This window comes from Callorhinus ursinus, unplaced genomic scaffold (assembly GCF_003265705.2).
Source record: "Callorhinus ursinus isolate GAN/ISIS: 27379988/994484 unplaced genomic scaffold, GSC_fseal_2.0 scaffold2, whole genome shotgun sequence".
Classification (NCBI taxonomy): Eukaryota; Metazoa; Chordata; class Mammalia; order Carnivora; family Otariidae; genus Callorhinus; species Callorhinus ursinus.
The window spans coordinates 31,232,328-31,258,610 of record NW_027397064.1 but is presented as its reverse complement, the minus strand read 5'-3'; the positions used below and the strand labels follow the sequence as shown (position 1 = coordinate 31,258,610).

Genomic DNA, 26,283 nt, shown 5'->3' with positions numbered 1-26,283 from the left:
TCTAAAACCACATTCTAACAAGCAATTTTAATTTTTCTGAGATTTGGCTCTTTGTAGAGATTTGAACCAAAAAAAAAAAAGGAAACGAGGTGTAAAATGCCAACAAGATTAATTAAATTTCTTCTTTGAGCTCTGTCCAAACGTTGACGGAATTAGGACAGAACAGAAAGAGATGAACTTACATATCCTCTGTGCGTTCAAACTGAGGTAAGGAAGTGAGTTATGGGGAAAAGACTTGAGACATCCTTGGGGACCGCTCTCGTTCAGGACATTTCCTTTCACAACATTCCAGAGTCTGAGTCCCCAGGGCTCCCCCCAGTGGGAAGGGAAAGACGCGCGTGGCCAGGCGCGCGTACGCGTACATTCACGTGTACACATACACACGCGCGCGCGCACACATTACACATACACACAGCCTGTTTCCTCCGCTCCCCCTTCCCCGGGGGGCGGGGTCTCTTTCTCTTTAAAGAGCAGACGGTCTCCGCGCAAACCCAGGCTCTCTAAGGCCCCGGGGGCCCGGGACCCGAGCTGCTAGCAGCCAATGGGCGCGGTGGAGTGGCTCGAGCGCGGCTGACGCTACACCAATGGGCGTTCGCGGGGGGCGGGGGCAGCGGAGGAGACACTATTGTTGATGAGGAGGAGCGGCGGCGGCGGCTGCACCACCTCGTTGCTGCCGGCCGCGGCCCGGGCGCCCCCTGCTCCCCGGATTCCGGCTTCGTCACCCCGTCGCAGGGACCTTCCCTTCGGCCTCGAGAATCCAACCCCTGCAACCCAACAACAACAACCCCCCCCGTCTCGCCCAGTCACCGGGGAGGGGGGGACCATGTCCCAGCGGGTGAGGCGCAATGGGTCCCCCACGCCGGCCGGCTCCCTCGGGGGCGGTACGGTCGCCACGGCCGGGGGAGCCGGGAGCCGCCTACAACCCATGAGGGCGACGGTTCCGTTCCAGCTGAAGCAGCAGCAGCAACATGGCAGCCCCACGCGGAGCAACGGCGGCGGCGGCGGCAACAACGGCGGCTGCTGTGGTGGCGCCTCAGGCCCCTCAGGCGGCGGCGGCGGCGGCGGCGGCGGAGGCCCGCGCACCGCCTCGCGCAGCACGAGCCCCACGCGCGGCGGCGGGAGTGCGGCCGCGCGCACCAGCCCCACAGTGGCCACGCAGACGGGCGCGTCCGCGACGTCCACGCGAGGCACCAGCCCCACGCGCGGCGCCGCGCCCGGGGCTCGCGGGAGCCCCCCACGGCCCCAGCCCCCGCCGCCGCTGCTGGGCACCGTGTCGTCGCCTTGCTCGTCGCCCACCCACCTGTGGACTGGCGAGGTGAGCGCAGCCCCACCCCCATCCCGCGTCCGGCACCGGAGAAGGTCCCCGGAGCAGAGCCGTAGTTCCCCGGAGAGGAGGAGCCCAAGCGCCCCGGTTTGCAAAGCAGGTACGTGCTGCGCGGCGAGGGGAAGGCGGCGGGAAGAGGTCCCGGGCGCGCGCTGCTTTCGCGCGTGGACTGCGGCGCTACCGGGGAGCGGGGCGGCCGGGGGCGGGGCCGGGGCGGGGCCCGGGTGGTGCGGTGCCGCCTTCCCCGGCGAGCCCGGAGCCCTCTCCACCGCTCCCTGTTGGTCTCATTCATTGCTTTGCCGACCTTGCGCGGGTCCAGCACAGTGCAGGTGCAGCCGCTAACCTTGTAGTTGGGCTGAGACTTGTTAATGATAAACCTGGGATTCTGGGCACCGACCGGTTACTGCTTACCCTCCCTTGGGGGTGAGGGTAGGAGTGGTTTGTCACTTTAAGTGACATGGTTAATGTTAATATAGCACATGTCTGCTGCTAAGTATTTCTCTTCCGTAGAACAGTTTCAGATTGTAAAGATCGAATTCATTAGCATAGCAGATTTGGATCCCTGAAGAGACGTGAGGCTGGGAGCGTGTTAGCATTTCCTAAGGCTTGATAAGTCGGTAGCAAGAAGTTAAGGAAGATGCCTTTGGAAGGTTTATGGGCTTTATCTTAGAGTCTGGGTGTCTCTCTGAAATACTGATAGTGAGGGCGCCTGGGTGGCTCAATCGTTAAGCGTCTGCCTTCAGCTCAGGTTGGGATCGAGCCCCGCCTCGGGCTCCCTGCTCGGCGGGAAGCCTGCTTCCCCCTCTCCCACTCCCCCTGCTTGTGTTCCCTCTCTCGCTAACTCTCTGTCAAATAAATGAAATCTTAAAAAAATGAAATTCTCATATTGTTTAGATGTAAAACGATTTATTTTATTAAAGAAAAATCCACCGATTGTCTCCTTGTTACTATTTTAGGGACCAAAAAACCCTGTTGTTTTTCTATGTACTTGGGAGCTTTCTTGGAAAAGGTTCTGAATGGAGCTGTTGGGTTCCCCTGGAGTCATTCATAAAGACTACTCAAAAAGAAATTCAAATTGTGAAAGTGGAGCGTTAAGATTTGTCATCTGATTGCCTTCGTTTTAGAATCTACTGAAAAAAAAAAAAGAAATGGGTGGTTTTTAGTTTATGCAGTAATACTACAGACATTTACCTTTGTCTTTCCCTTGTCTAGAGAATTTCTTTAGAGTCTTTCAGGCAGAATTACTGGAAATTTCAGGAAACTTAGTACAGTACTTCTCAACCAAATAAAAGAGATTGTTAAGTGATTTCAAGGGTCCCTTCAGAAACGCAAGGAGCAGGATGAATCTTTCTTACTGTTTATTTTATCAAAGGTTTTAGACAATGGATACGTTTTTTAGAGAGATTGCCCTGGAAAATGATCAATAGTGTTTTCTAATTAGAAAAAGAATACTGTTTTAAACATTTTGAAAATGCAATTTTTTTCACTTCTATTGTTAAAAGTACTAGAATCCTCCTCCCCCTCAAATAATAGTTATCACTTTACTGAGCTCCTGCTGTACGTTTGGTGATTTACCTACAAGATCTCATTTTAACTCTCATGGTAGGTTTTAGAGAGGTTAAGTAACAAGTGGTAAAATTGATAATTTGAATTCTGCTGGGTGGTACTTCAAAACCATGCCTTTTATATTAAGAAGGTAGCTTCATGATATGTAAGATAGAACCTGGATATATATAACATAGCAAAATTACACGTGCTTAGGGTTTGAAGCGACTCAGATGTATCTGGTGAACATAATTACTTCAGTTTGCCTTCAGCCTTCTGGAGGCCGCATAGTGTGGAAAGTGGAAGGGGAAGGAGGAGGTGGTGACCCCAGTCTGATAACAGAATGTGGCTACCCTCTCAACTGTGTGCCCCTTAAAGCAGAGCAGCAACCTGAGGAGAGCACGGTTAAATTAAGTATTGGCAAAAAGTGGAGGAAGGTGTTCTTTTCTTCTGCTCTTTAGGACTCTATTTTCTGGGATCTCGGTCTCCTCATTTGCCCAATCTTCGTGTTTCCCAAAGCTCCTTTCTCTCAGATCTGTCATTACATTTAAGCTGTAAAATTAACCCTTCTCAAAAGCTTCCCCCAAGTCTCCCCACCAAAATCAAAAAACAAAAACCCAGAAAATAAAAACTTTTCCCTCTAGTGCAGCACGCTCAACTAGATGTGAAAGAAATAGTGCCTGTCATTAAGTTACACTGAAGTGGATGGCTGATAGCTTCCTTCCCAGGAATGTCTTGTTTCACTCTAGTGGCAGAGTAGGACTTTCAGATTTCAGATTTCAAGTCTTCATAACACAAACAAGATAATTTGCTGTTTTCTTCAGACTAAATCTGGAAGGAGAGAAGAGGGAAAAAGGACAATCTTTTTAATCACTGGGACTCCCATTTTGATTAAAGGAAAATGATCACCAGTTTCCAGCCTCAGTGAAATGTAGAAATCTTGACTGGTAGAGGGGAAGGGTCTGTAGTTCTGTAAACCTCATATGACTCAAATTCCAGGGACCCTCTAGATAAGGCTGCCAACTTCAGGGTGTCTGTTAAATGAGCTGGATGCCCTAACCTTTGTTAGGCCCGAATGCCTCTGAGTTGAGGTCTCAGAATCTTTAGAGGGGCATCCCTATTCTGCCGCATCCCTATCCAGTTGCTTTATTCCCCCAGGGTTAAAGGTAATCATTTGTTAATCCAGAACTTCCTTCTCTTGCCTACTATAAAGTCATCCAGGCACCTATCCCTGACATATTTTAAACTTCTCACCTTCAGTGCCTGCCATCTCCATGGCAAACTGGTTTGCTATTAGGAACTGAGAAATGCTTAGAGAAGGTAACTAGGCAACAATGTTAACTGTAGATAAAATGGGGAAGAAGGTGAGGTTTGTTTTTGTGCTTTCCCTCCTTTTGTCTTAAAATGTCAAATAGGCATATTACAAATGGAGAGGTGGCATATTAGCATAGGCTTTGGATAGACAGTCTGGGTTTAATATCTGTTTTCCACCACTTAGGAGCCATGTGATATGGGAATGTGAATAACTTTCTAACCCTTAACTTTCTTATCTGTAAAATAGGTGGTGACGATATCTACTTCATATGGTGGTAAGAATTAAATGAAAGGAAATTGAAAAATACTCAGCACAGTACCTCAGTATAAAAGTTAGATATTGTATCATATTAGTTTTGCTTCTAGTTTTAGTGGATGTAACATAAATTGCCAGTGTAGGCTTAGTTTTCATGGTTGTATGAAATTTCAGGTTGGAGAGAACATTGCTTGTGAGCATCCAGAACTGGAGCGCAAGTGTGGTCTGTGGTTCCTCAGAATTACTTAGGGTCCTTGCTAAAAATGTAGACTTTAAAAGTCCCCCCACCACACCCGCCTGTGATTTTTGCTGTGCTCCAAATTTGAAAAGCAGGCACTAGAAACACCAAAGAAAAATAGTTTGAAAACTCATTACAGGGGCACCTGGGTGGCTCATTTGGTTAAGCATCCCACTCTTGGTTTCAGCTCAGGTCATGATCTCAGGGTTGTGAGATTGAGCCCCATGTTGGGGCTCTGCACTGGGCGTGGAGCCTGCTTAAGATTCCCTCTCTCCCTTTCCCTTTGCTCCTCTCCTCTCCCCCCCCCCCACCAAAAAAGAAGAGGATACTAGTAGTGTTTACAGTAGAGGATTATTAGAAGGATAAAATCCTTTTAATCTCTGTGTGGTTATAGAAATCTCCCAGTATTAGCTATTTTCATATCTTTATCATCCTCATCATCCAAGGGTTTGGACATTTGGGGTAATTTGTAGCGGTAGTAGTATTTACATTCTTAAGATGTGTAGCATTTATAGTTACTTAGGAGGAGTAGAACATGAATTTGAGATGGGAGAGACTGTAGGATAGTAACTAAGGCATCAAGCATTTGAGCTTAGGTGCTATGGAAGTGGAAATGGCAAGGATAAAAGAGAGTGAGGAGAGAGTGGTAACCTTTTAGACACAGGGACTGAGAAAGGCAGTTCAGGATAATTGGTTGGTAGGTGGTACTAATTCTGAAAAGCAACACAGGAGGGAATGCAAGCTTGTGAAAAGAAAGTGAATGAAGTTTTAGACATGTTTAGTTTGTGCTCTCAGGAAATCCAGGCAATTTCTTAGACTGGCAGATACAGTTTTTAGAACTCAGGGGTGCAGTTTGAATTAGGGGCAAAAAAATTGGGACTCATTGATTTCAGTTCAGTAAACATTCACTTACCATGTACTTCATGCTAAGCATTTGCATGTGGGCGATGCTTGAAATGATCAGAATGGATAAGATGATGGGGAGAATCCTGAGGCTAGAACTCCGGGAGAAAACAAGCATTTTAAGGGTTGAAAGTTAAAAGCCAGTGAAGGAGCCTGACAAAGGAAGGAGAAACGGTAGAATAGTGTTGAGAAAGCCGGAAGAAAGATTAGATTTCAAGGAGGGGATGATAAAGATTGTCAAATTCTGTGACGAGAATAAGAAGGGTGACCCTGGAGAATAGGCTTTTAAATTTGGCATATCCGTCAGTTGATGATTGTTGAGAGAGAGTAGTTTGTGGGGGACAGAAATTGGATTAAAGTGGTAGGTGAGGGTTATTAAGTAAGGGTAATGATTAGAAATTACTATTGAGGAGTACAAATTACTCTTACGTCACTGAAAGGAAGGAAAGTGATGAAACAGGATGAAAAGTTGAGCTAAGGTTCATTTGTGTATAGGATGGGGAAAACTTAAGCATGTTTTTTAGGTGTGGGGAAAGGGTTCAGAGGAGAATGAGACTGCAAGTGTAAGAGAAGATGAAAATAGTAGGTGGAGCGAGGTCATGGAAAATGTGAGCGGCAGTGGGACCCAGCACGTGGAGAGTCTGGAAATCTCAGAAATGACTAAGGACATTTCTTTCTCTGTGGATGAGAAGGTGGTAAGTAGGTTAAAATGACAGATAACTTAGCAAGGGAAGGAAGCAGTAGAAGGGAAGGAAGTTGAGAAAGTCAGCTACTTCCATGTCCAAATTCCTTGAAGAAAAAAATCGCGTATTTGTCCTAATACTATATTTTTAAATTTTATTTTTATCAAAGTACATTTATGTAATTAAAAATATCAAATAGCACAGGGGCACCTGGCTGGCTCAGTCACAAGAGCATGCGACTTTTGATCTTGGGGTTGTAAGTTCAAGCCCCACGTAGGGTGTAGAGATTACTTAAAAAATATTTTAAAAAAATCAAATAACACTGAACTTATAATCAAATAAAATGTTTTCCCGAAACATCTCTCTCTACTCCTACTTCCTGCCCCTAGAGACAGTCCCTTTCAACTCCTAGTACTCTTTGTTTCTGGGGAAATTTTTTCTATCATTTCTCCTTTCTGTTGTCGTATCTTTTTGGAACCCCTGCTATGTGGGACCTCTTGAATTGAACTAATACTTTTCTTATTTCTGTCCTAGTTTATCTTTTTGTTCTTCTTTCTAGTGGCTTTATTTTATCTTCTGTCCTTTCAGTTGATTTTTAAATCTTGGTCATATTTTCGTCTTTCAAGAGAACTTACGTTTGCTGTCTGATTGTCAGGGTCTTCTGAAAATGTTTATAAAAGGTGTAAATACCCTCAAAGTTGTTTTTTTGCCCTTTGCATTATCTTCAGAGCTCTTTTTGTCTTGAGCTTTGTCTGTCATGTTGAAAAGTGTCATTAGTTTTCTATTAATATTCAGATAGGATCTGGAAACGCTGATTAGGTGTTCAGTCTGGCTAGGTCAGGATGGTGGACTGGAGGATCTTATAAGAGAATGATGACGAAAGGACTCTCTAATGTAGGGGTTTTTTTTCCTGCCAGGTTTCCCAGGGAAGAGTTCTACAGTATCATGCCTGAGGATATGTCTGGTGTCTTTAAGTCCAGAGCCTGCCAAGTTAATCTCTCCAAAGCAGTTTTTCCCAGTCTTTTTGCTCTGGAGATAATTTCTGTTTCTCAAGGAACCCCTGCTTTCATGATCACTAAGCTGAGATATAAATGGTAAATGCTCTTCTCAGTACAGACTGATTTCTCTGTGGATCTATTTGACCAATGTATTATAATTTTATTCATTTTGTATCATTTTCCCTCTTCCTCTTCTTGGGGAAAAACAGTTTGGTTCACGTTTCTTGAAATCAGTCTTCCTTCCTTCCTTCCTCTTTCTCCCTTCCTTTCTTTCCTCCCCTCTCCCCTCCTCTTTCCTCCCTTTCCTCTCTTTCTTTTTTTTTTTTTTTTTTTAAGATTTTTATTTGTTTATTTGACAGAGACACAGCGAGAGAGGGAACACAAGCAGGGGGAGTGGGAGAGGGAGAAGCAGGCTCCCTGCAGGGAGTCCGATGCGGGGCTCAATCCCAGGACCCTGGGATCATGACCTGAGCCAAGGCAGACACTTAACGACTGTGCCACCCCGGCGCCCCGCCCCCCTCTTTCCAGCTTTATGGCCAACATGGGGCTCAAACTCATGCCCCAAAAATCAAGAGTTGCATGATTCACTGACTGAACCAGCCAAGCTCCCCAATCTCTTTCCCTTTCATAGATTTTTAAAATTCCTAAGAGAACCACAGTACATTTTGCTTAGATAATGCCTGAGACAACCACAGTACATTTTGCTTAGATAATTGGCCTAAACCAAATGAGATTTAATTTTTCTAAAGGTAGACTCAGTAGATTTAATTTAAATAAAGTTAGTAAAGTTAGTTTTTACAATATGAAAATTTATTGACAAAGTTGTATAATAAAGCTATGGAAACCATAAGCTAAGATAATATGAAAAAAATTGAGCCTGAGACACAATTTGTGTAAGAGTTTGAAAGAATTCTTTGAGTAACATGATCTGTCTCAAATACAAGTTATGCAAAATCGTACACATCTGTTGGTTCCTTGATCTCTCTTATAGACTTATACATAAAAAGTGATGTTTCAAAAATAAAAACAAAATTTATCTCCTTAAGGCAATACATGTACAGTTTTGCTATCCAAATACTCAATTCTGGGTTGAACTTGAAATGAGCACACCCACATTTCATTTTCAAATGAAATGAAACATTTCTTTCCCTGCTTTTGATGCTTGTTAAACAAGAAAAAGTTTGTTTATTCATATAAGAAGTTGAAAATGCAGCAAATTATTCATTGCTTTCCTGTGAATGGCAAGACACTTTTCTTTGCACAGAAATCTAGAACTTCTGTTGGACAGTACAGGAAATCTTGGGTTGAGTTTATAATCAGATTGCAGCTAATTTATCACTTAATGTATTTTTCAAAATTTGGTTGAGACATCTTTTCTGCTGTTGTCTTTTTTCCTGTCTGTTGTCCTTGTGGGTTACACCTTTCTGTTCCTTCAGTAATACAGTAATAGAACAGCTTTCTGTTAAAGGCTTGCATACAGTGGAGGTGAAATTACCTATAGTTTATTCCAAAAAGACTACATGAAATTTTTAGTTGACCATTCTTCTTTATAAGCTAGTGTTAAATTCTTTTGGAAGTAAACTTAAATATTTTTTTGGAGTTCTTGCTCTTAAAGGGCTGATTTTGGAGTGCCTGGGTGTCTCAGTTGGTTGGGTGACTGCCTTCAGCTCAGGTCATGATCCTGGAGTCGCGGTATCGAGTCCCGCATCAGGCTCCCTGCTCGGCGGGGAGTGTGCTTCTCCCTCTGACCCTCCCCCCTCTCATGTGCGCTCTCTCTCAGTCTCTCTCTCAAATAAATAAAATCTTTAAAAAAATAAAAAATAAAGGGCTGATTTTGTAGTTGTATGTTCTAGTCTACCTACCAGCATGTATTCTCCCTGCTCTGTTAAAAATTATAAACGGTAGAAGAAAATATGGTGTCTTCTCCATACTTGTCTTTAAGTTCATTATTCTCAGAGAAAATTCATTTAGCTGTTTCCCTTCTATTATTCCAGAGTTATTCTATGGCATATACAAATACATATATATGTGACTATGCTTACAAGTTTATTTACCACTCATTATTTCATCAGGCTTTTTTTGAATATTTAGATCATTTCCAATCTTGCTGTTCAGTGGTATATTATGTTGAATATTCTTGTTTATACTTCTTTGTTTACTTATGAGTTTATCTGTAGGATGAGTTCTTAGAAATGAAATTTCTTGGCCAGAGATACACATTTTTCTTTCTGTTGTCAAATATATTTCAGGACTTGATATCAGTTCATACTTGAGTTCCAGGAGCCTATGTTTTTTTCCCCTTCCTTTGGATTACTATTTTTTTTATGATTCCATTTTATCTCCACCATTAGTTATTAGTTATATCTTGTTTTAATATGCTTAGTGGTTGCACTTGAGCAGTGCTGTCCAAGAGAACTTCCTGCAGTGATGGCTATGTTCTGTATCTGTGTTGTCTAATATTTCATGTTATAATCTTCTATTAATATACTTCCATTTCCTGCCTCCCATCCTTTGTGCTCTCATTGTCAAATATTTTGCTTCTCTGTTACAAATCCTACAATACATTGTTACTGTTTTTACTTTAGATGATTATCTTTTATAAGAAATTAAAAATAAGAAAAAATCTTTTTACTCAATTTTTACTGTCTACAACACTCTCTCAAGTTGTGTGAAATAGAGTGGTTGTGGTGTGAATGAAAAAGGACTTATTTGAGAAGCAAATAATTGATAGGACTTGTTAACTGATTACATTTGAGGGATGAGGGAAATGAGAGCATAATGATGGTTGAATATTTTTGACCTAGTTAGGTGATTAAGTTAATAATATTAATGATAACTGGTTTCATAAATGCTACTATATTCTGTATGCATACAGAGTAGACCATACACTTTTGGAGCATGGTGCACTAACATTTTTAATAATAACATGGACATTTTGGAAGATAAAAAAATTTTTTTTACACTTACCCTTCTAATTTAGCATTTTTAAAAATTGTTATTTTACTTGGTGTTATACTGGGATTTACTGAGCTCTAGTAGTTTCTGGAAAACCATTTCACATCATTTATGTTTTCCTATTGTGCATGTACTGATATGTCTAAAGATAAGGATGAGTGATGTCTCTTTATATTTTTAGAACTTAAGCTCACTGTGCAGAACATCTTATAAGGTATTAAGATGACATCCCTGGCCTTAATGGGCTTTAGAATTAGGCAATATAGAATGTTGCAATATTCAAGGGTTAATAATAAAAACAAGAAAATATATAACGTTACTAAGAAGAGTAGTATTTAATGGCAAAAGTCTGATAATGGCCATATGGAACTCTCTCGTGAGTCAGAGTGCTTTATGTGTAGACATGGATTGCTAGGTGATTTCTAGGTAGACATTCTTCACTTCTCTAGAAAGCAGTTGCATTAATGATATCCCTAAGAATTCTTGGAATGTCTGCTTCTGGAAATTGATTTAGTGTCATAGAATGCACCTGATCTACTTAGAAATGTTATGTTTCTTGTGTAAGAAAGGCTTAGAACCCATATCTTTGGACAGTCTCCCTACCAATTAATTTTTTTTTTAAATACCGTGTGGCCCACCCATTGCTTCTGTTACAATTAATCTGTTCCTTTCTCCCTTCAACTGGGGGGAATTGGGGTAGAGAGAACTTGCAAGATTTAAATGAGACCCAGTACAAATTTTGTTCAAATGAGTGAATGGATGGATTCCTGTCATTAAAAAATATTTGTAAAGACCCACGCCCCATCCTCTATTTGTCTTTTGTCTATTTTTTTCCTATTTATTTGGAAGCCTTGGTACACCAGATTTTGCCTGGCTTGAGTACTATTTTTTTGTCTTATAAATGAACTTTTTGTATGAAGATTATACTGCTGGCTCACTATCGAGTATAGTATCTTCAAAAATCCTTGGAGTCTTCCTGTTGGAAATTCCTTTAATACTGGAAAGTTGCATATTTCTAGTAACAGATCATTAGATTATTCTGGTCCATCTACACTTAACTGATATTTTTTAAATTGATAGTATACTTTTAATTGCTAACTGGGTTTAAAGCTAAGTATAGTAAGAGATTGTGGAACAGTTTTCCCCCTTTGTAAAGCTTTTAAAAATGTAATTTTTTATTATGTTAATCACTATACATTACATCATTAGTTTTTGATGTAGTGTTCCATGACTCATTGTTTGCACATAACACTCAGTGCTCCATGCAGAACGTGCCCTCTTTAATACCCATCACCAGGCTAACCCATCCCCCCACCCCCTCCCCTCTAGAACCCTCAGTTTGTTTTTCAGAGTCCATAGTCTCTTATGGTTCGTCTCCCCCTCCAATTTCCCCCTCTTCATTCTTCCCCTCCTGCTATTTTCTTCTTCTTCTTCTTTTTTTTTTAAACATATAATGCATTATTTGTTTCAGAGGTGCAGGTCTGTGATTCAACAGTCTTACACAATTCACAGTGCTCACCATAGCACATACCCTCCCCAGTGTCCATCACCCAGCCACCCCATCCCTCCCACTCCCCACCACTCCAGCAACCCTCAGTTTGTTTCCTGAGATTAAGAATTCCTCATATCAGTGAGGTCATAAAAAATATAGAACACTTCACATAAAAATGTAATGTTAAGCTTTTTCTTTTCTTTCTTTCTTTCTTTCTTTCTTTTTTTTTTTTCAGAGAGTGGGTGGGGTGCGAAGGGCAGAGGGAGAGGGAAAGAGAGGATCCTAAGCAGACTCCATGTCCAGCGCAGAGCCTGATGCAGGGCTTGATCTCACGACACTGAGTTCATGACCTGACCCGAAGTCAAGAGTTGTACACTTAACTGACTGAGCCACTCAGTCACTCCATGTAATGTTAAGCTTTTATTTATTTATTTATTAAAGATTTTATTTATTTATTTGACAGAGAAAGACAGCAAGAGAGGGAACACAAGCAGAGGCAGAGGGAGAGGGAGAAGCAGGCTTCCTGCTGAGCAGAGAGCCCGATGTGGGGCTAGATCCTAGGACCCTGGGATCATGACCTGAGCCGAAGGCAGACATTTAATGACTGAGCCACCCAGGCGCCCCCAATGTTAAACTTTTAAAGTAAAGCTAAAAACCTCTATAGATGTCATACTTGTACCATTTAAAAAAATATGTGTGAAGCACCATTCTTTTTAATGAGTCTGAACCTTCAAATAAGAGGTAAGAAAGTATGATATGCTATTTGCATATAAGGTATTGTATATAAGGTTGAAATCTCTATCAAAATTTATAAATTTTGGCTTTGTAGTGGACATTTGTTTCTATTTTCCTCCTTATAAATTACTTTAATAAAAATCTTTGTAAACTTATGTATTTGGGAACTAGTATGAGTATACATTTATATGTATCCTCTTTAGAAGAAAGTCCCAGGATTGAGATTATTGAGTGAAGTTTTAAATAATGTGATGCTTTGTAGCATTGCTTTCCAAAAAAGGATTGAATCACTTTACCCTGTCAACAGAAAGGACTGTATCTTCCTGTTGCTGTGAAGCCTTGTCAGAATTAGACTTCATGCCTTTTCTTTAGTTTTACCAATTCATTGTGTAAAATAGCATACAAGTTTTCATTTGTATTTCCTTACATATTTCCTGTGGTCATAGTGAGTATTTGAATATTTTAATCATCCTCATATAGTAGCTACTTAATACCATTTAATAAGAAATAATACTGTTACTAATAATAGGGTTGAATATTCTTTTAAAATGCTTATTCACTGTTTATGTGGAGTCTTTTAACTCTCCTAATTGACCCTTTATTAATTGACGTTGTAACATTTTTAGCTACTCCTGTTTTTATTTTAATTTTTTAAAAAAGATTTTGTTTATTTGCGAGAGCAAGAGAGAGAGATTGAGAGAACGAGTGGAGGCAGAGGGAGGAGCAGACTCCCCGTGGAGCGGGGAGCCTGACAGGGACTCGATCCCAGGACCCCAGGATCGTGACGTGAGCCGAAGGTAGACGCTTAACTGACTGAGCCACCCAGGTGCCTGCTATTCCTGTTTTTAAAAGGCTTGCCTCATTGGCAGGTGTGTGGGGTATCAGGTTTAATGAGGTATCATTTACATACACTAAAATTCATCCTTTTTAATATACTGCTGTGTGAATTTTGATAAATAACACAGTTATATAACCACAACCGTGATCAATGTATAGAATATTTCTCTTACCCATAAATGTTTCTCAAGCCTGTTTAAGCCAAAAGCCCCTCCTTTTACCTCTAGGCCACAGCAACCACTGATTTGTTTTTGGTTCCTGTAGTGTTATGTTTTTCAGAACATCATATAAATGAGTTACACAGTACTTTGTTTCTTGAGTCTGCCTTCATTTACTTAGCATAATGCATTTGAGATTCATTAATGTGGGGTGCCTGAGTGGCTCAGTTGGTTGAGGGTCTGACTCTTGATTTCGGCTCACGTCATGATCCTCAGGGTTGTGAGATTGGGCCCTACATTTAGCAGAGTCTGCCTTTCTCCCTCTTTGTCCCTCCCTGCACTGTCTCTCTCTTTCTCAAATAAATCTTAAAAAAAAAAAAAAAGATTCATTAATGTTATTGCGTGTATCAGTAGTTCATTCCTTTTTATATCTGAGTAGTATTCCATTATATAAATGTACCCCAGTTTATTCGTTCACCAGTTGAAGGATATTTGGGGGTTTTCATTCCTGATATTAGAAATTTGTGCCTTCTCGCTCTCTCTTTTTTAATAGTCAGTCTTAGGTTTATCATTTTTGTAGATCTTGTCAAAGAACCAGGTTTTGGTTTATTTACATTGTTATTTTTCTGTTCATTGATTTGTGTTCCTATCTTTATTATTTTCTTTGTTCTACTTGCTTTGGGTTGAATTTGCTCTTTTTCTAGTTGCTTCTCTGATGGAAGCTTAAATTACTGATTTGAGACCTTCTTTTCTAATAGCATTTAATGCTGTGTATTTTTCTCTGAACAATTTAGCTGCATCCCACAAAATTTGATTTTTAAAAAATGTTGTTTTTATTTTTTTTAGTGCTTAACTGTGAAACAACACTGTTGTAGAAAGCATCCTTCAACTAACATCGTCTTTCATGAAGATAGAAGTGTTTTCAAATGTATGTGTGGAAGCATAAGGAAAGTGCTATATTCTTAACTCTGCACCAACACTGTGTAGAAAGCATCTTTGCCTGGGTGGCTCAGTTGGTTAAGCAACTGCTTTCGGCTCAGGTCATGATCCTGGAGTCCCAGGATCGAGTCCCGCATCGGGCTCCCTGCTCAGCAGGGAGTCTGCTTCTCCTTCTGACCTTCTTCCCTCTCATGCTCTCTCTCTACCATTCTCTCTCTCTTTCAATAAATAAAAATCTTTAAAAAAATTTTTATTTAATTTTTTAAATTAACTTCTAAATTGTAACATACTGTGAAAGTTTGATGTTTTGTATTTTCATTTCAATTAAGTTCAAAACATTTTCTAGTTTCCCTGAGACTTCTTTTTGGCTCATGAGTTATTTATAAAAATTTTGTTTTGAGGGTTTTCTAGATTGCTTTCTTTTGTTGATTTTTAGTTTGATTCTATGTCAGAGAACATACTTTCTATAATTTCATTTCTTCTGAATATTTTAAGGTTTGTATTTATGTCCCTGGGTATGAACTGCCTCGACAAATGTTTCATCTACCTTGACAAATGTGCCCATGTGTATTGTGCTCTTGTTGAGTGTAATGTCCTATAAATTTAAATGAGGTAAAATTGATAGTTTTCAGCTCTTCTATATTCTTGCAGATTTTCGGGCTACTTGTTTTATTATTTCCTGAGAGAGAAGTTGCATTCTCCAAATATAATAGTGGATTTTTCTTCCATTTCTGTTTGCTTTGGCTTTGTGTATTTTGACACTTATTTTTTAATCTGCAGAAACATTTAGAATCCTTATGCCTTTTGGGATTGACCTTTTTATCATTATGCATTTTTCTTTATCTCTGGTAATTTTCTTTGTTCTGAAATCTACTTTGATTAATGTTTGTGTGTGGTCTATTTTTTCCATCCTTTCTGTATTATTCTATATTTCCATCTTATCTGCATTGTATTTGGTGGGTTTGTCTTATAGACAGCATATAGTTGGGTCTTGGTTTTTTTTGTTTAAGTAGGCTTTATGCCCAGTGTGGAACTTTAACTCATGACCCTAAGATCAAGGGTCACATGCTTTACTGACTGAGCCAGCCAGGGGCCCCAGGGCCTGGTGTTTTTTGTTTTTTGTTTTGTTTTGTTTTAATTTAGTCTGATCCCTGTTTTTTAATGTGTTTAGATCTTTTACATTTAGTGCAATTATGATGTTTGGCTATAGGTCTGCTGTTTTATTATTTGCTCTCTGTTTTCCCTTATGTTTTTTGTGTCACCCTCTTATCTATCTTGTTGGATTAGTTGATTATTTTTTAGTAATCCATTTTAAGTTAAATACTGGCTTTTTGGCTATCTCTTCCTATAGATTTTTTGTTGTTGGTAGCTATGGGGATTACAATATAGACAACTAACTTTTTATATACTTCAAGTAAAAGTAGAAATTCTTTAATCATTTGTGTCTCTTTAGACTCTGACTTTTATGTTATAGTCATATATATTACATCTTCATGTGTTGAAAGCCCTATAGATCATATATATGATTGTGTGTATGTATCTGCACAATTTGCCCTTATAAAATTTGATATGATAGTAATGATTGTTTCAGAAGAAAACTCTTGATGATAAAGGTTCTAATTGATTAAAATTTGATATAGTCAAAGGCAGATTGGGTCTTTATTGTAAGCTCTCTATTGAAAACAATTGAAATGGAAGAAAATTATTTTAGCAAAATAAACATGAAGATTGGAAAAATAATTTTTGGTCTTCAATAAATTAATCAAAAACTAAGTTGACTCAATAGAGTTTGTGCTGGAAAATACTTTGTAAAAAACTTGTTACAAACACGAGTATACATACACTCATAGCTTTGGGTGAGGATGTAGGGACAAAAGACTTGAAGAGTTAGAGAAGCTCTACCTGGCACATTTTTTTTTTTTAAATCGTATCTGAGTGTGTATGTATGTACATTTAAATTCTGAAAAGTGTCAGGCATTTTTACCTGTTAACCTGGTTTCCACTGATGGGACGGGGGAATACAGTACAGATAACTTTCACTTTCTACTTAAACAGTTCTGTTTTTTGAATACTTTGAAATAGAATGTTTCATTTCTGTAATAAAAGGGCTTATAAAATATCTATTTGGAGGCACCTGGGTCTCTCAGTTGGTTAAGCATCCGACTCTTGATTTCTGCTCAGGTCATGATCTCAGGGTCATGAGATCAAGCCCTGCGTGGGGCTTTGCACTGGGTATGGAACCTGCTTAAGATTTTCTTTCCCTCTCCCTCCAACCCCCGTGCACAAATCTCACTTTCTTTGTTTTTTTAAAAAAAATCTATTTGTATTGTAGCAGTGATTTACGATGGAGTTAAATGTTAAAAAAAAAAAAAAGATTAAAAATACAGCATTAGGGGCGCCTGGGTGGCTCAGTCATTAAGTGTCTGCTTTCGGTTCAGGTCATGGTCCCAGGGTCCTGGGATTGAGCCCCGCATCAGGGTCCCTGCTCAGCGGGAAGCCTGCTCCTCCCTCTCCCTCTCCCCCTCCCCCTCCCCCTCCCCCTGCTCATCTTCCCTGTCTCACTGTGTCTCTCTCTGTCAAATAAATAAAATCTTTATTAAAAAAAAATACAGGATTAATGTTATTTCCCCTTGCTCCAGGCCTCTTTTGGACTGTTTTGGTAAGTTTTCTCTTTGAGCTGGCTCAGAAAAACCTTCTTCTATGTATGTGTTTTCTATTTTCGAAGAAGTATGTTCTGTTCTTAAATCCACTGAAGAAAGTGATTACATCTAGAGGAACAGCTTTGTCATGGTGCCCTTGGTTGGTACTTCTTGAGACCAATCTCAAGATGAACCTTAGCCATTGGGCCCCACTATGACATTTAGGGGTCTAAGTTAAAGTAAATAACTTACATTGGATTATTCTAGTTGAAGAGGCATGCTGGCTGTGTTTATTTCTGCTAGGTTTCCATCTTTAGAGGCCCTTGGGATAGTGGTGGGTGAGGATAGGTAGGGCAGTGGAATCTGGCATGTCTGAACCACAAAAGAGTAGTGGATGAGGTGATGGAATAGTACAGAGGATAGTGGTAGAGTTAGAATAAAACCACTATCAAATCAGCATACATATGACTGGTCAAAATAACTAGGTTATAAAGATTTTATTGAGAGACACCTGTCACATCAATGGGCAGAACTACCCTACATGCATAAACTTAGTTTATCTAGAAATATCTAAACATTTAGGAAATACAATTTTTAAAATATTCTGTTTTATATTTTTAAAGAGAGATTAGTAATAATTCTCATTCGACATAAGGATTTATTTAAAAGAGGCATTATTTAGAGTGTAGTACAGAGCATTGGATTTGGGGTGCAGTTTTCTTTATTTTCTGTATAATCAAAGAGGAAAGGAAGTATGTTTGAATGTATGGCTCTTGGTTTTTTTGTTTTTTTGTTTTTTAAAGATTTTATTTATTTATTTGACAGAGACACAGTGAGAGAGGGAACACAGGCAGGGGGAGTGGGAGAGGGAGAAGCAGGCTTCCTGCTGAGCAGGGAGCCCAATGCAGGGCTCAATCCCAGGACCCTGGGATTGTGACCTGAGCCGAAGGCAGACGCTTAATGACTGAGCCACCCAGGCGTCCCGAATGTATGCCTCTTGTATTGGATGCTTGCCTCCAGAGTAGGCTGTATTTATTCCCATTTCATAAATGAGAATTCTTGGGCGCAAAGAGTTAAGTAATTTTGTATTTCAGAGAGTAACTAAATGTGGGATTTCGACTCCTATTTCATTTCGAGAACTTTTTTTTTTTTCTTCAAAGATTTTATTTATTTGAGAGAGCAAGAGAGAGCAAGCATGAGCGGGGGAAGGGGGAAGGACAGGGGGAAAGGGAGAAGTGGGGCTCAGTTCCAGGACCCTGGGATCATGACCTGAGTTGAAGGCAGATACTTAACTGACTGAGCCACCCAGGCACCCCAAGGCCTGTGTTTTTAAATGTTGTCACGATATTATGTAACGTAATTTAGCCGGCATTGGGTAATTATTACAAATAGATATCATACTAGGCTGGATGGTTTGAAAGGACACAAAAATAAGTCATAGTATATACCAGAAGTTCCTCCCTTCTTGCTTCTAGTTGGAGGAGTATCTAGTAGTGAGTGCCTCTAAGATTGTCTAATACAGGAGTAGTTTTAGGGGAAACATAGAGAATAAATACACTGATAAATCAATGGTTAGAGTGATCTGGAAAAATGGGTTGAACAGGTTGGAAAACAGGGCATTTCAAGTAGAATTATTTTCAGTGTTTTAAAATCACATCAGTATTTGGTAAACACATACTATAATAGAAATTTCAAAACAGACATGATTTCAAAAATAAAGCAGTAGTGATTCAAGGAGAAAAAATTGTAGTTGAAAAAGAAAAGTATGTATTTTTTAACAGTTATGACGTCATATCTGTGTTTACTTGCCAACAGGTTTGTCAGTCCCACATAGTGTGGAAATCAGTGAGTTTTTTTACTTATGGAAATCTTTGTTTTTATTGCCAAAAGTGCAATAAAAAATACCAGCTTTGCAAAATAAATGAGAGGATAAAGTTTGCTTATTTTGGAAAGCAGGGGGAGGGGAGATGAACCAGAAGATATTTTCTGCCGAAATTATTCAGATTGTTTTTTTGAAAGTTGGTCTGTTAACTGAATCAAGCTTAAATTATAAAAACTATTCTGGGGGATATTTTGGCCAAGAGGGAACATAACTAAGAGAAATGTTCCTCACATTGTTTCAAATGGAATTTTCAGGCATGTCATCGTGAAAGTATTTTCTTAAATCATCCTTCAGAAAAAAACAGTAGATGACTGTTGCTTTTTTTCCTTTGGAATCCTTATCTTTCAGTGTTTTATTAGGTCAAAGATGAAGAAATGTTAAAAGCACCAATTTGCTTTATCCATTTTTTTTTTTTTACTTTTGTTTGCTTGAAGTAGTATTTTTCTGGACTCTTGGTTGCAAATAACAACCCAACTTCTAAGTAGAATGGCAACAGCATTGATAAAATTCTGAATAACCAAGAACTTGGATAGATCTGTCCACAAGGATGAAATGTTTTCAGGATACTTTGTAATAATTCCTTAATCTTTCATCTGTGTCTGTTAGCTTCACTCTGTTCTATCTCAAATTAACAATTATTTATTGAGTATCTACCATATGCTAGACACAATTTTAGTTGCTGGAGAAACAAATATGAAATAAACAAATGAAATAAAACAGTAAGTTTGTATCCTGAAGGATCATATTTTCTAGTGTAGGAACTTTCTCTCCAGAGCTGGGAACAAGGCCACAGACCATTCCAGACTTGTATTTTCATCTGTAAGACCCATGAGACACATAGGCTTCTTCCTTACCAACTCCAGCTAAAAAAATTCCAGGGAAGGACTTAGGTTTTGTGCCCATTCCAGAACCAGTTACTGCACCCAAAAAGATGAGGTACTATTTGTAACCAAGTCTGGGTCATTTATACATGCTGTTCAGAGACAAGAGTCTGTTACCAAAAGAAGGAGAAGGGTGGGGAGTGAGTATATACTAGGCAGGCAGATGGTAGCTCTTCTCTGATGTTTACATTTTGAAGTTTGAGTCCTTGTATTCAGTGTTTCAAATAACTTAACAAATATGCCAACAATTTACTAGCTTTGAAAGCTTGAAAGTGTTAGTCTTCTCTTAGTTTCTAAATCAAGGGTAATTGCAGTCTTCAGTTTGATGCCCAAAGAGCCAGACAAATAATTTAATGATTCAGTGTATTGTTTCCCACATTATTTGCCATATTTGACAGGAAAGTTGTAGTCTTGTAGAGTATAAAGACATAGTTTTAGAAGTTAATGTTACATGGTGTTCTAGTTTGGGTTCCCAGGCGCCTCAAGATTTCATTAATTTTAATGGTGGTCTCTAAGACCTGTAAATTGCATTTTTCCCCCTTAATTGTATATTGAGCATGTATAACTAATTAGTGTTTCCTTTATTGATGGATACATCGCAAACAGTAAAAATAAGGGCAGTTAGTGTTCACAAAACTGAAGATTCTTACCTAAGTCATTAGTTTATCTTCCAGCAAAGAAATGCAGTGGAATTTTGTAATTTTCTTTTTAAATGAAGTTTTGGTACTACTTAGTGTAAAAGTTTTCAAAAAGGTTTTTCCAGGGGTACCTGGAGGGCTCAGTTGGTTAAGCCTCCGACTCTTGATTTTGGTTCAGGTCATGATCTCAGGGCCATCCAGCTCCACTTAGGGCTCCCCCGCTCAGCTGAGGAAGCCTGCTTCTCTCCCTCAGCCTCTCCCCCTTCTTGTGCTTGTTCTCCCTCTCTCTAAAAAAATAAATAAAATCTTAAAAAAAAAAAAGGTTTTTCCAGTGGCTAATTTATTCTACATGATTAAACAGTTTCATTTAAAACTTTAATGCATTTCATGGATTCCAGTATGTTCTCTAATCCAATCTAAAAATTTTTTTAAATAAGGTTTGTGTTAGTTTTATCACAGGGGGTTTAGATAGAAGGCCTCTGTGCTTAACATTTTCAAACACACAATGCTGAGGAAGTGAACACCTTACCTTTGCCCAATATACATGAAAATCCTCCTCAGTTTAAGCTAAAAAATGATTGCAGGAAAACAGCCAGTAGAGGAGAGCATATTGAATAAGAGGCCTCAGCTCAGGTTACATTTTTGTGTTTCTTTTAGATGACTTCAACATTAAATCTTATTTTTAAATGAAACATGTTCTCTTCAAAATAGAAAATATCTGTAATTATGTTAAGAAAGTATAAACTGTTGGGGCGCCTAGATGGCTCAGTTGGTTAAGCACCAACTCTTGATTTCAGCTCAGGTCTTGATCTCAGGGTTGTGAGTTCAAGCCCACCTTTGGGCTTCATGCTGGGTGTGGAGCCTACTTAAAAAAAAAAAAAAAGGTAAATATAAATTGTCGAAATTTTAGTAGAATTTTGGTTTCTGTAGAGACTGTAGTTAAGAAGACAATAGGTGTTTACTTTATGTTCCAAATAAGAAATTATAATATTAAGTGTACATTATTGCCTTCGAATTTCTGATATTCCCTAGCCTATGCAACTTTCTTTTTTTTTTTTTTAAGATTTTTTAGAGTCTCTTTTTTTTAAAGATTTTATTTATTTATTCATGAGAGACGGAGAGAGAGGGGGAGAGAGAGAGAGAAGCAGAGGGAGAAGCAGGCTCCCAAGGAGCAGGGAGCCTGATGCGGGACTCGATCCCAGGACCCTGGGATCATGACCTGAGCCGAAGGCAGACGCTTAATCATCTGAGCCACCCAGGCGCCCCAAATAGGAAGACTATAAAGAAAGCTCAGGGACTTTATGCCAGATATTAGGCTTACCAGGAGTGGGCAAAACCTTTTCTGGAAAGGGCCAGACAGTAAATATTTTGAACTTATATGCCATATAGTTTCTGTCACAACAGTCATCTCTGACATTGTAGCAAGAAAGCAGCCATAGGTGACATGTAAATGAATGAGTATGGCTACGTTCTAATAAAATTTTATTTACACTGATACTTGAATTTCATATAATCTTCACATGTCACAAAATACTCTTGGTGTTTTTTCCAACCTTATAGAAATGTAAGTACCCATTCTTAGCTAGGTAGCCTGTGGTCATAGTTTGCTGACCGCTGCTGTATTCTATAATTGACAAAGGAGATAAGGAATCCCTTCAAGGTTCTTAGAGGCTAGTGTGAGAGATAAACAGTTGAGTTCAGTAGACTGTGTGGCAAGTGCTCAAGTGTATACTCAGGGCTGATAGCAACACAGAGGAAATATGTTTGGCCCAGAAAGTTAGGGAAAGTTTCTTGGATATGATGCTTGAACTGGGTCTTCAGAGTGGGTGGGCTTTCCTCAGGATAAGAAGAAAGGAAGTTAGCCATACTCTCTCTCTGTGGCCTTCCCATATTGACTGTATTTTGATTTCTTGAGCAAAAATACTCTTTACTGCCTCATGTCCTTTGCACATTCTTTCTTCTTCGCTTTAGGAACTCTTCCTACCTAGCTAACTCATGCTAATTTTTCAGGTCTCAGCTTGATGACGCTTCCTGTTTCACAAGCTTTCAGAGCAATCTGTTCTTCTCCCTTCTTAAGACTCATTAGGTTTCTGATTGCTTGTTTAGAACCTGCCTATCCCAACAGATTGTAAATGAGCATAGCGCCTGGCAATATGTTAGTTTCAAATATTTTTAATTTTTAAAAATAATATGTGTACATGATTAAAAGAAGCTTATGCTTCATGGAAGGATTTAAAATGGAAAGTATATATACTTCTCCATGGCTCCTTATATACAGTTTTTTGGATATTCTTGCAGAATTTTTATATAGTGATACATTCCTGTACACATACCCCACATGCATACATGTATTTTATTTACTTTTTATTCATTTATTTTAAATATTTTATTCATTTGTCAGAGAGAAAGGCAGGGAGAGAGAGCACAAGTTGGGGGGCAGCAGGCAGAGGCAGAAGCAGACTCCCTGCTGAGCAAGGAGCCCGACTTGGGACTCGATCCCAGGACCCAGGATCATGACCTGAGCCAAAGGCAGAAGCTTAACTGACTGAGTCACCCAGGCGTTCCTTCATACGTACATATTTTATAAATTTTTAGCAAATTTAGTAGAATGGTATACTGTATACAAAATTACACATTTTTGTTAAACTTGGAGTGTTTTCTATACATAGAGCTATTTCTCTTTCGGAAAGACTGTATGTTTAACTTTTTTTTAGGTATAAATTATGTAGAATAGACCTCACTCATTTTATTGAAATTGTATTTTCTATGTAGATGTATCATGATTTAATAAATCTTAATACATAAACTATATCTAGATTAATACTTGAAATTATTTTTTTATAAAATCTGTATGATGTACCAGGGATGGTTCTAAATGCTCTGCATTGATTTTTTTTTTTAAATAGTCTTTGCAACAAATCTTAAACAGAGTATCATAACTACCCCATTTTACAGATGGGGAAATTGAAAGTACAGAGATGTAAATAACATGCAAAATCATACATCTGGTAAATGATAGATCAAGGTTTTTAATCCATACAGTCTGGTGGGCAGAACCTCTTTTTTAACCACTATATTCTACCTGCTCTTTCTAGGAACAATAGGAAAAATAGGAAATGCAGGCTGGGGCAAATTTGGAGGAGTGTTTAAATGCCGGGTTAAGATTATAGATTTTATTCAATGTGTATTGTGGAATCATTGAAAACTTTTGAGGGAATTAGTAACATAAACAAATGATAGCAGAGTGTAGGATGGAGGGATGGAGAAGCTGAAGGCAGGCTAGTTTGGTGCAATAGTTCAAGAAGTGATGGAAAGCTGAAATTAGGACTGTAGTAATGGGTATTGAAAGGAAGGAATGGCTAGAAAGGTATTGTCTTGGTGAATCTTACAGTTTTGGTTGGAGGGTTAAGAGGAGAGGAGAGGGTTAAGTGATTTGGGGAGGCCAAGAGTGCTTTTACCTCAGGGCTTTTTCATCTTGTTCTTTCCAGCAGGATTACTCCTCAGATACCCTGGTCTTTCTCCTGTGTTTGTTCTAAGGTCTCTATTTACATGTCACCTTACCAGAAAGGCTTTCCCTAACTTCTGTATAAAATGGCAACCCCTCAGGGGTGCCTGGGTGGTGCAGTCTGTTAAGCATTTGACTCTTGGTTTCAACTCAGTCATGATCTCAGGATCGTGAGATAGTCCCACATCAGGCTCCCGGTGGAGTCTGCTGAAGACTCTTTCTCCCTCTCCCTCTCCCCCTCCACACTGTGCTCTTTTCTTTCACTAAAATAAATAAATAAGTCTTTTTAAAAAAATAATGACAGCCCCCTACAGCATGCTCCCTAACTCCTTCACTCCACTTTGTTTTTCTCTATTTTTAGTATCTAATGTATTTGTTGGTTTTATGGTCCACTTTCCCTATTAGAATATGTTTTCCAATAGCAGCAACCTTTCTCTTTTCTTCATTCCTGTATCTATAATAGATACTTAGTACATGTGTATTGAATGAATGTTGTTGAAGGTAGGCAACATAGTTTGAATAGAGAAGGCAATAGAAATGATAGGTTCAGAATTGCTTGTGGTTTACCTCTCTAAACATATATGGTAGGGAGTTCTAAATTTATGTCTCATGCAAAGGAAAGAGAGAGCTAATGGTATGGATGTTAGTAAGTACAACATGTATGTACTGATTGATATTAAAATTCTAAAGTACCTTTTGAAATATGAAACTTAAGTTCTTTTTACTTATTGTATTTTGTTCCTTTATTGTCTCTCTTTGAAGACTGTTATTAGCAAGTGTTTATTAGTTGCAGATGGATCTGTTTATTTTAGTTTGGGTTGGGAGTTTTTTGTTTGTTTGTTTGTTTGTTTTCAAGAGAAGTGAAAGACTACAGTGGAGCCCAGAAAAGAGCTATGGCATATTTATGAACTGAAGTAGCATATATTTTGTTTACAGCTGGCTGATGTTGTAAATGTTAGAGGGCTAAGTCCTTGTTTCACCACAAAGCATTTCCTCTCACTGCTTGTTTTGGACTTGATTTTAGTATAAAAAAAAGTTGCTAGTGCCGGCTTTAGAGTGATGAATTAAAGGCCAATCATTCCTTCATAAAGTTTTCACCTCATTTCTTTCCCTTCATAAGGAACTTTTATTAAAGAATCATGTCTTAACTTTTTGCTTCCTGTTCATGCCTCAGACTATTCAGTGTGACTTCTGCCTGCTGGCTTTATTGAAATGGCTTTTGACTTTTGAAGGGAGTACAGTATCCTCTACGTGCTAGGAGTTTTCTGTATTTTTTCTTTTTAATCCTCACAGTGATCCAGTGGCAGTGTCTTTCTCAAACTTCTCTTTCTTTGCAGGTCCCTGGAATATTCTTGTTTCCTAGGGTTCCAGTCAGTACTCACTTCTCTTACGTGTCATCAACTGTTTGTGTACCAGTATCTTTTTACACAGATTACTTCCAAATTTGTCCTTCTGGCATAGAACTTCAGACACACTCTGTAGACACACTAATGTGTAAAACATTCTATACCTATATGAAACTTAGTGGATTTGAAACTGAACTAATTATAGTCTAGTTCCCCAAGCCTGAAACTTTTGAAAGTCATAATAATGCTAGTTGCTGTTCACTGTGTCCTGGCTTTGTGCATAAGCGTTGTCATTTCCTCCTCACAACAACTCTGTTTATTTTACAGATGCATTAAGAGAGGTTCAGAACAGTTAAGTAACAACGCGGTGGCAGTATAGCTGATGGAGTTGGATTTGAACAAGGTCTAGATAGTTCCAAATTCCATATTCTTTCCAATCTGCTGCACTCTGTCCTCGTCCTTTCATCATGAGCACAGTGTGTAAACACCCCTAAGAGGACTCAGTACTATCAGTCTCTTGAATTGCTCAGAAATATTTCAAGGTCTTGATTCTAGTTGCCTTGCTCACTTGGATTATTGCAATAGCCGCTTGACATATTTTCCTGACTTAATTTATTCTCCATCCATACTGCTGCCTAAAAAATTGCTTCTAAAATGCTGATTATATCATTTCCCCTAAGAAATCCAAAATTGGGGGTGCCTGGGTGGCTCAGTCGGTTAAGTTTCCGACTCTTGATTTTGGCTCAGGTCATGATCTCTCAGGGTTGTGAGGCCAGGCTCTGCTTTGGGCTCCATACTGGATGTGGAGCCTGCTTAAGATTCTCTCTCTCCCTTTCTCTGTCCCTTTGCCACCCTCCTCCCACTCTGTGTGCATGCACAGGAATGCACGCTCTCTCTCTTAAAAAGAAAGAAAGAAAGACAGAAAGAAAGACAGAAAGAAAGAGAAAAGGGAGGAAGGGAGGAAGGGAGGAAGGGAAAGAAATCCAAAATCTGTGGCATAACATTCAAGACCTTC

The 26,283-nt window shown here is 39.2% G+C and overlaps 1 protein-coding gene across 4 annotated transcripts in view; it reads left to right on the top strand.

Annotated features, from left to right (window-relative positions):
- Positions 1-578: 578 nt before the first annotated feature.
- Positions 579-26,283, top strand: part of FAM117B (family with sequence similarity 117 member B) — an 86,604-nt gene continuing 60,899 nt past the window's right edge. The window contains exon 1 of one of the 4 annotated variants that reach the window (XM_073879939.1): positions 579-1,424. In XM_073879939.1, the coding sequence (XP_073736040.1) occupies positions 632-1,424 (793 nt within the window). In that variant the 5' untranslated portion in view covers positions 579-631. The remainder of the gene's footprint in view (positions 1,425-26,283) is intronic. The other 3 variants (XM_073879944.1, XM_073879946.1, XM_025893103.2) reach the window with 3 other exon arrangements.